The sequence below is a fragment of the Bison bison genome, unplaced genomic scaffold (genome assembly GCF_000754665.1).
Source record: "Bison bison bison isolate TAMUID 2011002044 unplaced genomic scaffold, Bison_UMD1.0 scf7180017864289, whole genome shotgun sequence".
NCBI lineage: Eukaryota > Metazoa > Chordata > Mammalia > Artiodactyla > Bovidae > Bison > Bison bison.
In genome coordinates, this window is record NW_011494861.1 from 18172238 (window position 1) to 18184851 (window position 12614).

General features: G+C 41.0%; 1 protein-coding gene across 1 annotated transcript in view; it reads left to right on the forward strand.

Annotated features, from left to right (window-relative positions):
* PAPPA2 (pappalysin 2) overlaps window positions 1–12614 on the forward strand; it is a 316922-nt gene that overhangs the window by 269544 nt on the left and 34764 nt on the right. Inside the window, exon 20 of the mRNA XM_010850108.1 lies at window positions 5768–5839. Within this exon, the coding sequence (XP_010848410.1) occupies window positions 5768–5839 (72 nt within the window). The remainder of the gene's footprint in view (window positions 1–5767; window positions 5840–12614) is intronic.

Here is a 12614-nt window from a genome sequence, read left to right on the forward strand (position 1 = left end):
TTTTTGTTAGACTTTAATGTTGGCTAACCATCAGTCTTGTGACTTTCAGCAACACATTTAAACATGCAACAACCTTCATACAGCCCTATGACCTTCTGAATAACCCTAACTAGTTTCCCTTCCCCTCCTCCCTCCCTCCCTTCCCTCTCTCTCTGTCTGTCTCCTTCTCTCTCCCCCCACTCCCTCTCTCTACCCTCTTTTCTTCTCTCCCATCTGCTCTCCCTTTGTTCTTCCTTCCTCTCTTCTCTTCTTTTCCCTTGATTTTTTTAAAAAATTAAAGTAGCTCAATCAAAAGAAAATCTTTAAACTGGTTTTCTCATGAATCTTTTCCTTTTGAAAAGTTCAAAACAAATCCTTGGCACTCAGTTGTTCCCAATTGACTCATCTGAGAAGTGGATTGCTAACAGTGTAACAGCTATATAATCATATACTAATGTGTAGAAATAATAATTTAAAATGTCAGAATAGTTGTTACCAGAAGGGAGAAAGGAAGGAAAATGATGTTAGAGGGATACACATAGGGGACTTTAACTGAACCTCTAATGACTTAAACTCCAGAAGCACATAAAGTGAAATGTTATAATTTGATAAAGCTGGGCAGAGGGCATAAGGTTATTTTTTCAATTATTCTCCATAACTTTTCAAATACAATATATAGGATTATAATTTGTCAAAAAAATATTCCAGGAAGTAAGAAAATCATATTGAACTGTTAAAAGACAAACTGAGGCATATTATTAAAGGTTTTAAGAGTTTATAGGAACAAATCTCAATTTGAATTAGACAATGCCAAACTGGAACTGGTTAGGAGTACTCCACCAGGAGGTGTTGGGGAGAGATTTGATTATAGAGAACAGGCAAAAGAAAGTAAGGAAATCATTGATTGGTTATTGCGTAAAGCCTAATTGGTTGTCCTTTGTTTTCAATTTCATAACCTTGAGGCATTGATGGGCTTAGATTCCGGTTTACTTCCACAGGCCACCATGGCATTTAGAGCCATCTTAGCATGACCTTCTTGTTTAGTTAATTTAACATACCTCACCAGGAGCTGGCCCTTCTCTGCCAGCTTCTCCCTAACTTCCCTCCTGTTTCACATCCGTCTTTCAGCTCACCACCACGAATATGCACATAAAAATGTAGGACCTGGAAAACATTTGAAATTTTCCGCCAATTTTAATTAGTAAGTAGTTATTCAATTAATTCTGTATGCAGATCTTTTCTTATGAGATGAATGATTTTCATAGGCCAGAAGATAAAGAAAAATCCTAAAAATACAGCATCCTATTTAGTGGTTGACAAATACTTAAAAAACATTGTCTCTCTCTAAGTCACTGAGATAAGGTTATGAGTTGGATACAGTCTCTATTTGCCGGGGTCCAGCCCCAGGGGATCCAGGGAATTAGAAGGGGAGATGGCTTCGGTGATAAGGATACGATAGCTTTAATTAAATGTTAATTAGAGATATAAAGAGTAATAAAATAAGGATAGCTCAGGAGGAAAATTCAATGGAGAAAAGAGGCTGAATAACTTGGTTTACGTGGAAAGCTAATAAAATTCCAAGGCAAGGAATTTACGTCAGCTACGTAGGCCTCAGGCATACTCCCGTTCTCCAGAAGGAGAGGAGACACTAAGGCCTCCCTGGTCAGATCTTAGAAGCCCAGGCATAATTAGTAGGCTTGACGAGCCTCCACGTTTCAGATGGGAATTCAGCCAGAAGGTGAGAGAAAGAACGACATGGGGAGACCAGTCTTTCGAGGAACTGATCCCATTTTTCATTTTCCAGGGTCTGTTTTTATCCACTGAGATGTTATACAAAAGTCACGTGGGGACAGCAGTCCTGACTTTTATTAAAATCAGGTGCTTTATACAAATGTATACAGAGGTCTTAGGGGTGTTACATCATCTTTTGGCCAGGGGGCCTGCTGACAATTTATGACCCTCTCCTTGTGACAGCGGTCAGTCAACCAGAACACTTATTTCTCCAGGGGTGAGTATTCTTAAAACAGACGCCACCTTCCGAAGGTACCAGATAAAGTTACATTCCTATAGGGTGAGGGTGTAGTGGGTTTTAATTAAGGAAAGAATTTGCTTAGCCTAAGGTCTAACGTGATTAATATCAAAAGTTAATACTTATATCTTCTATATATTCATTAATGTGTATAAGGGCAGGGGATGTGAGACTTAGCAGCAAACATTGGCTCAACAAATGAAAAACCCTTCACCAATACAATTTCTAATCAGCCCACTATACTATACTAATAGTTTTCTAACTTCTCTAAAGAACCTATTTTTAGAAGGTTTACAGCATCTCGTGCCTCTCACGGTTGGGAGGCTGTGAACAATCACATGTGGCCGGACAAGCCTGTCAGGCAGGCTAGAGAACCTTCAGAGGAGTTTGTAGGTTGAAACACTCCTATCACGCCCAGGAATTATTACTAACTGGAGCTCTAAGTTAACTCCTTCTCCGAAAGAGGTGGTGGGGGACAGCCCCCCGTAAAGTCAGAGGTGTAGGTGAGAGCACAAAGTAGTAAAGTAGGCAGACTCTAGTTTTGGGGGTAGATGCTGTAGAATTTCCAGGGGTACTCCTCAGGCTCAATCCCGCCTTTGCGTATGTCGAGCCTCCTTCCTCATGACCTTTGTCATGGGCAGAGTTCCTCACGCTGGCTCCCGGCATCTATTCACAAGGGTTTGCAGTCTACAAAGCATGTGACACAAGTACCAGAAACTGATGTGGTTTTTACAGAGATTAAAGAGGTTGCCACTCTGAATTAGTCTTAAGACTGAATCATAGAATATTTTAAAAATCATTGAAATGGCTATTGTCAATTCCACTATCATGAGTTTATTCTACAGATGTGGTTACACATGTATGAAATGATTTATACATAAGCCTTGTTTGTTAGAGCAAAAGACTGAAAATAACTTAAATACCCATTAATATGAGTGTGATTAAACTAGGGTAAATCCATGAAATGGAATAATATACAGTCAATAGAATGCAGGATCCCGTGTACCATAAAATGAATAGAACACCAAGAAACATTATGAAGTGAAATCAAGTAAGATAATCAGACAAACAATAATAAAATAAAGCACTAAATAAAATTTCAGTATTTTATAACCTGTGTGAGGAAATAATTTAATATGCATATGTATATTCATAGACTATCTCTGTAATGATATAAACAAGAACTAAAAATAGGATGGAAGAAATTGGGTAGTTGAGGAACAGATGTAGGAGGGAGATGTGTATCCTTTAATGCCGTGTATATTTTATACAGTGAACATATATCACATAGTAATAAAATTAAATTATGTAAAAATACAAAGATGTAGGTGAGTTCCATGGTTAGGATTCCAGGTTTTCAGTGCTATAGCCTGGGTTCAATCCCTGATCAGGGAACTGAGATCCCACAAGCCACATGGCACAGCCAAAAAAAAATACAAAAAGGTAAAAAATAAATTGGAAGTAATAACAGAAAATAGCACTGGGGAAAAGAGTTAAAAGTAAAGACAGACTCTTTTCCTTCCTTTTTTTTTTCCTTTGCAAAATATGTTTAGAATTTTTCAGTTTAGAAGATCAGTGCTCTGGCCTATGAAGGTGATGGATGAAGTAGAAGGTATGAAGGGCATAAGAGAAACTGATCCAGTCAGAGGGTTCTGGCAAGTTCTAGCTATAGTCATCATGCAAGGATGCTAAGGCTGTTTCCTTTCATGTAGAGAAATTGATGGACTTCCAGCTGCCTCCTCCCCCATAGCCTCTGAGCTCTCTGAGGCAGCAAGGGGACCGAAGGATTTTCAGAGCTCTCGTGTTCCCTGGGGATTCTGGCCCCTAGCTACTGATATGTTTGATTTGAATGACTGACTGACTAGGGTGCGACCTGGGGGTCCTTAGTGAATTCAATGAACAAGAAGGAATAGAGTTGCCGTGTATTTGCTGTTCAAATTATTATGTTTTGCCATTACCATTATCTAATGATAAAACATTGAGAAAAAACTCAGAAAGTTATAAAAAAAATACTTGAATTTGCTGCTTTCAGACAACTATTTTCATAGAATCTACATTGTTTTAGGTATTATAAGTAATCCAGAGGTGATTTAAAGTATACATAGGGTGTTATATGCAAATAGTATGTCATTTTATATAAGGGACTTGAGCATCCTTGGATTTTGATATCTGTGGAGGTCCTGGAACCAATCCCCTGTGGATATCAAGTTATGACTGTATACATTTAATAATCCTTTTTTTTTAGCACAATGATAAGTTAAGCAAAGTCATCTTCTATATTATTATAGTATAGAGTTTTGAATATCAAGGTTTTTTTAAGATTTATAGTATTTATTTCCTCTCTTTGGAAACTGTGAAGCAGGACTTTTAGTTTATAGTAACATAACTCCAGAAAAATACTGCAGATTCCCATTTTCATAACTGACTGTGAGGTATATATTTATATACCTGCAGGTTAATATATGAAAATGTCTTCAATCTGATTGCTCCAGTCTTAGCATTCTAGAATGTATAATTTTCAATTACTAAAGGTCTATTTAATGTAAAACTCATGTCTCACAGTGTATTTTTTTTGTATGGTTTCCCTGAATTTCTGTTGTACTGAATTTAAAATGTGCATATGAAGGTCCGCAAATGGGTGGATGAGTAGCCAGTTATAGGGAGAATCTCTTTTTCTCTTTTAAACTTCTCATGGGACTTTCTCTTTTCCTGAAGCGTATCTTTTGAAAGTGTAAAATGCAAAAATTAGAAGGGAAAAAACCTCCATGAACATGAGTTGTTATTATTCACAAAGAGCAGATAACCGTTTGTTAAAAGTCACATTAGCAAATGGCCATTGGGATTTAGAGGGAGTCACCAGTGTTTTAAAAGGAACACAGGAACACACTTTTACACTCTCACCAGTTAGTGCTGGTGCCATTTGAGTCCCAGTGTTGGGGTGTTGTGCTGTTCAATCACTAAGTCATGTCTGACTCTGTGAGCCTGTGGACTGTAGCACGCCAGGATTCCCTGTCCTTCACTATCTTCCGAAGTTTGCCCACACTGGTGGTTTCACATTAAACGTCTATGTGCAGTGCGTAGACCCTCTTTCATTTCTCACAGGGAGGGGATACATGGTGCTAATGACTTGCAGAGTGCTGTTTGGCCTCCACTCCTCTCTTGGGCACTCACATTTAGTGATCTAGGATTCCCGAAATCCACTTTTAGTTCAAGGCTCTTCTGATGAAGCTCTATTTCTCAGCCTTTAAAACTCCATGGTGCTTCCTGATCAACACAGCCATCTCACAATTTCTTGCAACATTAAAATTTCAAAACAAGTGGGACCAATATTGTGCCTAGAGCCAAAATAAAGTCATTTTAGTACTGAGGATGCTTTTTTAAAATTTTTATATATTTTTTAATTGAAAGATAATTGCTTTACAGAATTTTGTTGTTTTCTGTCAAACCTCAACATGAGGATGCTTTTTTTTAACCACACTGACACCACTCTGGAAATTTTAATAGCTCTGGGAGGGTGAAGACATTGAAGAGGATGAAAACTTCCCTTTGCTAAGAGTTTCTACCTTGGCTCTATCCAGCTGGATTAGCAGTTCCAAGGGAAGGACTGGGCAGCTGCCTTTGACCTCTTCATGCAGCCTGATTGGGGCTCGTTCCTCAGGGAGGGGGTTGGGCTGATGGAGTAAGCTCAGAATTTGCCCTTCCTCTCACTGACCAGGTATCTCAGCTTTGGTTTTCTGTCCTTTCCCTCTTCCCTTTCAGAGCATCATGTGTACTGGGCGGCGTCAGTGGCACCCAGACCCCCTCCTGATCCACTGCATCCAGTCCTGCGAGGTAAGGTACCCCCCTCCCTCAAACCCAAACCAGCACTCTCTGCTCTGCTCAACTCACAGAGATTTGAGTCCTTCTGGTTCAGTATCTTGCCCTTTCTCTGCTCTGATGCCCTCTGTTCAATCTCTTACATGTAGCTCCATAATCCCCAAATTACAGATATTAGGATTTCTGATTTTGTCTTTTTTTTTTAAGGCAAAATTTCCAGGGTTCCATTTTAAATTACTTAATAAAAAATAAAGTTAAACGCAAGTCAGAATGATTTATGGTTTGGGATTCTCTAACTGGGCCTCACTGGAGCTTAGTTAGATCAGAGTTTTGCAGCTCGATGGCCCACAGACAGGGTTTGGCCAGGGCAGTGTCTTAAAAAAAATTTTGTTTTGGTTGCTAATGCTTAAAAATTGGGATTTCCACACAAAATTCGTATGTGTATAGGTAACATTTTACATACACCAAATAAATATAAAATCTGTGCAAAGATTTTTCTCTTGAAAAACAAGAATATCTGGCAACTATGGCAACAATTAACTGGATCTGAGTGGCAGCTAGAATGCCAGAAGGGCCGCTGCCCTCCAGTTCACACTGTCCTTAGCTTTCCCTGTAGCTTCTCACCTCCTGGGCTTCTCTCATTGACATCAACTGTCGGGGTCACGCAGGCATCTCAGTTTGCAACCTCTGAGGAGGACCTGTAGTCCACTGGTGATTAACCCAAACTAGATTTTTACCAACTCAAGAAATCCTGTTTACTTCTTCACTCAGGGCATCCCCCTACCAGGGGGTAAGTTAGGGGGTTGTGAATTCCTTGACTAGATTAAGAGAAGTTATTACAAGGAAGAGTCAAGAATGAGGTAGAGCCTTGCTCACAGAGCATGACAAAGGAATCCTGACATGGATACACACACACACACACACACACACGTTCTTGTACCCAGGGAATAGCCAGTAACAAATACAAGTACTCTAGTCTCAGTCACAACAGCCTTTGTTATCCAGACCTCTCACTGGAAGTAATTCAGCCACTTAGCAGCAACACTCGATAATTCTGGCTGCACCTCGAGCGCCAGAGGGAGCTGTTTAACTGCCCTTGACTTCAGCACCCTCCAGTCATAAACACCCAACTCTCTCCATTCTTCTGTATCTCTGTTTCTCTTGATCTAATTCTGGGAAACTGGGATCTATGTGAAGCCAAAGGGGGGAAAAGGGTGGGGTTTGAGACAAAGAGAAAACTGGGTGGGGAAATGATACCAGTAAACTGGCGTGGGGAGAGTGCATCAGGAGAAACGCTAGCTTGGAGTGTGCTTTGTTACGGTGTCAGCCAGCAAAACAGCTCATCTTCTGCCATCATTAGAAAAACAGATGGCAGTGGGGAGGGGAGGAGGGGGAGTGACTCATCCCCCAAGCAGGGGGTAAGAAGGGGGAAGAAGAGGCCAGGGAAGGAGGGAGATAAACAGACAGAAGACTCGAGAACTGGGACGAGATCAAAGGTATCCTGAGAATTCCCTTCTGGTGCTTCCACGCATGATCGCAAGAGGGAGGGTAGACAGCAGGCCCTGGAGCTGGCTTCGGTGTTTCCCAGAAGGTTACAACACACAGCTTTCCCACTTTGTCCTCCCTCCACACTGAACCCAGCGCATGCTGTGGTATCCAGAGCATCCCAGGCTGCTCTCAGCTCCTTTGCTGATGCGATGAAGAACAAAACTGTGTTCCCTCTTATGACCCCCCACCACCCAACTACTATCAGGCACAGACGAGGACTGACCACCACACACCTGTTGGTACCCCTACTCCGGGGGTTCTCAAAGTGTGACCCATGGATAAGCACAATTGGCGTCATCTAGGAACCTTCACTTTCACTTTTCACTTTCATGCATTGGACAAGGCAATGGCAACCCACTCCAGTGTTCTTGCCTGGAGAATCCCAGGGATGGGGGAGCCTGGTGGGCTGCCGTCTATGGGGTCGCACAGAGTCGGACACGACTGACTTAGCAGCAGCAGCAGCAGGAACCTGTTAAAAGTGCCTATTCTCAGGCCCCATCCCAGACTTATTGGATCAGAGGCTCTGGGGGTGGGGCCCATCAATCTTACTTTTTATTCTTTTTTTTTTTTAATTACTTTTTAATTTTTTTTAATTGGAGGAAAATTGCTTTTCAATGTTGTCTTGGTTTTTACTGTGCAATAATGTAAATAAATTATAATTATGTGTGTGTATATATATATATAAATATATAAAATATGCTTAGACCTTCAATCATGTCTGACTCTTTGAGACCTCATGGACTGTAACCCGCCAGGTTTCTCTGTCCATGGGAATTGTTCAGGCAAGAATACTGTAGTGGGTTGCCATGCCCTCCTCCAGGGGATCTTCCCAATCCAGGGATTGAACCCAGGTCTCCCACACTACAAGCAGATTCTTTACCATCTGAGCCACCAAGGAAGCCCAAGAATGCTGGAGTGGGTAGCCTATCCCTTTTCCAGGGGACATTCCTGACCTATTGTAGCGGGGAGGGTTTTCCTCATTTTGTGGGGTGATAATTGAAGTGAGTGGTCACTGCATCCATGAACACATAATACTGTCAGATCATATAAGTGTTATCTTCTGTCTTTTTTCCCCTTCCTGCTTCCCTCCCTCCCTCCCTTCCTTCCTTCCTTTTCTTCTTTCCTTCCCAAAAGTCATATTTATGAATTCTAACAAAATGTACAGTCCTAGGTTCCACTTAAATTAAGAACATCTTGTTCTCTAGGGAATGCAAAGGAAATAAAGGCCACACTTCAGCCTCCCTTTGGATAGAAACGACTAACTTACTTCCTGTAGGATAATTAACATGGAGTGCCCATTGGCCTACATTTTGGTTCTACTTTTTCTTTGAGCATGTATCTCTTGCAAGTTCATTGTGCTTCCCAGCAGCACCCATTTTGGCTTACAATTTCTGATAGTCTCTCTTCAACCTTTTGCAGGTTCTTGTAGAGTTGTGCTCTTTCTTTTTGGACAAAAAGGGAGTCATGCAGGAGGACGAAGCAGAATGATGTCAGAATTAGGTTCAAATTCTGAGTCTACCTTTGTTAACTGCGTACAGTATCTGTCTGGCTTTGTCTCAAAACTTCTGTGAGAATCAAGTGAAATAACTGATTTTAAGGTGCTGTGTAATTTGCATGTAATGTAACACATTTGTTGCAGTATTGGCTAAGGAACAATATACATCAGCATGTAAGGATGGGATCTTATTGAAACAATATATAAATATTAAGACTCAAGAAACAGTTCACACACCCATAAGTCTTATGAGTATTATTATATACTGAAGATGGATATGGTTAATTGATGTTCTAGAGGCTTCCAATAAACTGTAGAAAATTTTTTAAAGAGTTTTGGGGATGTTTCAAGTAAGTTTCTCTGGGCATGCTACTGTTTCTCCTATAAATTCTTATATATATCCTTGTAAATGACTGTCATCTCACTTATCACATTATTTCAAGATTATATGACAGGTCCATCCTTCCAACAATCTGTGAGCTCCTAGGGATAGGATTGGAGAAGGAAATGGCAACCCACTCCAGTGTTCTTGCCTGGAGAATCCCAGGGACGGGGGAGCCTGGTGGGCTGCCGTCTATGGGGTCGCACAGAGTCGGACACGACTGAAATGACTTAGCAGCAGCAGCAGCAGTGATAGGATGTGTGTTATTCCCTTGAAAAGCACAGGCCTAATTCTTCAGTGACTCCTGCTTCTTCCCCTTCACAGGCAAGCAGAGAGAGTTGAGCATCTCAAATTGAGAAAGATAGTATCAGTTTTCTGAAGAGTAGCGCAGTGGAGAGAAATGTAGGGAAGAAGTAGAAGGACCAGGAGAGAATACAACCTTGTGATGCTTAGAATCGGAGAGGCTTGCAACGAGGGCAGCCTGGAGGAGCCGAGGGAGGCTGTCAGGAGTCTGGAGGCAGGCTTCAACCTCAGTTTCATCCCTTGGTACATGCTTCTTGGACAAGTCCATTGACTTTTCTGAATTGTTTCCTCAGCTTTACAGTTAGATGGATACAATTTATCTTTTAAACTTGTTGATCAGATACCAGGTTCAGTAAACAATGGAGATGGACCTGGGGCCAGGTGTCATTTGGGGCCTTCAAAGTGGCCCCAGAAGAATGTAGATCATGATGATTTTTCAGAAATAACTGCAAATCTCCCTTGTTACTGGGACTTTTCGCTTCTGTATGCATTTTGAACTTGATTATACCCATGAGTCTTTCTCTTAACGAACTCCAGTTCAGATCTGTGGCCTTCTTGGTTAGCCTTTATTTCTTATTCACTGACTGCATTTACTTAAGTGTAGGTGGGCAGTTGTATTGTTTTTACACATTTGGTAGCTGATATCAACAATGCTTCCATCACTAATTCATTCCATCTGCTCCACCATTCCTTAGATTCTTTCTTCTGTGTCGTCTTGGCCTTCTCTCTTCCCTCCTTTTGTTATTCGTATTCCAGATGGTAGCCCTGTTAGCTGTGTCAATGTGCTTCAGGATCACTTATGGCACTGTCTGGGTTTCCTGCTGTACCTCTAGGATGTGGGGGCCTATATATAATACATGGGGTAGAAATAATGGCATGAAAATCAAGTTTTTATTGCACCTTTTCTTCTTTCCCAAACTTTAAGCCCAGAGGGGTAGAGAGGAGCGAGAGTCAGACTAAAATGCCCCTTTACAGAGATGTGCTTTATACCTGGGTGCAGAATGCCTGCCTACATCTCTGATCATTCTGCATCTCTGATCATGGGGTGGGGGGAGATGGGGGTGGGAGAGGCTCACAGGTTAGCCTGCATGTGATAAATACCCAAGAAGTAAGTGATTGTTACGGGTTTCTACCTGATGTGTGGTCCTTTCGGACTAAGGTTTAAAAATATAAGCCTTCACTCGGTCCCATAGTAACCCCTATTCAGCCATTTTTTATTGAACTTTTATCCTTTCTATCTGTATGGTTTATCTCTATTACTGTGCTTCAGTAATGCCTTTTTCATCACTAGTCACAACATTTTTTTAATACATGCCCAGAACTTGATCTTTGAAGTGTGAACTCATGGAATTGCTACTGATCTTTCTGAGAAAAAAAAGAAAAACAGTCACCTGAGTATGTCTTTATAAATTCCTTATTGAAAAGAGAAAAGTGAGTCTTTTTGAGGATACCTGTATTCAGAAAACCAAATGTTCCAATCCAAATTTTATCACTCTAGGCACTGTGTGATTGCAAAGTTGTTTAACTTCTCTTTATTTCCTTTTCATTGATATTTTGTCATTTAAATAACAGCCAACAATTAAACTTCTCTGTGCCACATTTTAGCTGTTTACAAATCAGACATAATAATCAACCCCTCCCTTGATTCTCAGAAGACAAATCATATGAGCTTACTTTTCTTTTACATTCTTGCCAAGTTCTTCAGTATCTGAGTGGAAAGGAGTTAATTAGGGTAGAAATAATAATGACCTAACAGCCAATAATGAGTATAGCTACTCCACTTCTGGTAGGAATTGTGTGGGTTCACACAAATCTAAATCTAAATATGTGTTAGACGTGCTAAAATCCAGAGAAAAAAATGAAAATTAGCTTACATTGGAACTGTCTTACAGGCTCACTGGCTGCCAAACTCCAGTCCCCTTGAGATTTATTTGTGAATGTCTCTGCCAGTTTTGTGCAATCTCTGCACCAGGCTGGAGATCTGGGCATGGCTTTAGGTTTGTCCAGAGTCCCCTTTGGGTCCAGGGCTTGACTTTAGATCCTCCAGCTGAAATCTCTGAAAATTGGACTGCAAATGTTAATTAGGACTAGGTTTTCATATTGAAAACTAAAACCATTGTGTTTTTCCCCCTCTGCTTTCCAAAAACAAGAAAAGAAAGAAACATTAAAAGCACAACCATGCAAATTGTAAAACCTCCTCTAGATTAGCAAAATTCATGAGAATTTATGTTTGTCTAAGTCTCCTGCAGAACCAGGCTGTGACAGCCTGATGGGCTTTCTACATTTTGCTCCTTTTGTCTTCAGCTTCCTGGGTGGGCCACTTTCTCACTCTGTTAATTCCTTTGTGACATAGGCTTTCCCTATTTCTCTTCCAACCACACCCGTTTTCTGATTTACTTTGTACTTTTCCTTATTGTACTGCTCTTTTGAGTCTTCATTTGTAATCCAGGTTTGCAGACAATTGAAATATTACTTGCTTATAAAAATAATATGGAAATTCTACAGTTTCTTTCATCTGTCCAGGTGCTTTCTAATCATTATGCTGAGATTATAAGAATTCAGTTCAGTTCAGTTGCTCAGTCGTGTCCGACCCTTTGTGACCCCATGAATCGCAGCACGCCAGGCCTCCCTGTCCATCACCAACTCCTGGAGTTCACTCAAACTCATGTCTATCGAGTCGGTGATGCCATCCAGCCATCTCATCCTTGGTCGTCCCCTTCTCCTCCTGCCCCCAATCCCTCCCAGCATTAGAGTCTTTTCCAATGAGTCAACTCTTCACATGAGGTGGCCAAAGTATTGGAATTTCAGCTTTAGCATCAGTCCTTCCAATGAACACCCAGGACTGATCTCCTTTAGATTGGACTGGTTGGATCTCCTTGCAGTCCAAGGAACTCTCAAGAGTCTTCTCCAACACCAACAGTTCAAAAGCATCAATTCTTCAGCGCTCAGCCTTCTTCACAGTCCAACTCTCACATCCATACATGACCACTGGAAAAACCATAGCCTTGACTAGACGGACCTTTCTTGGCAAAGTAATGTCTCTGCTTTTGAATATGCTATCT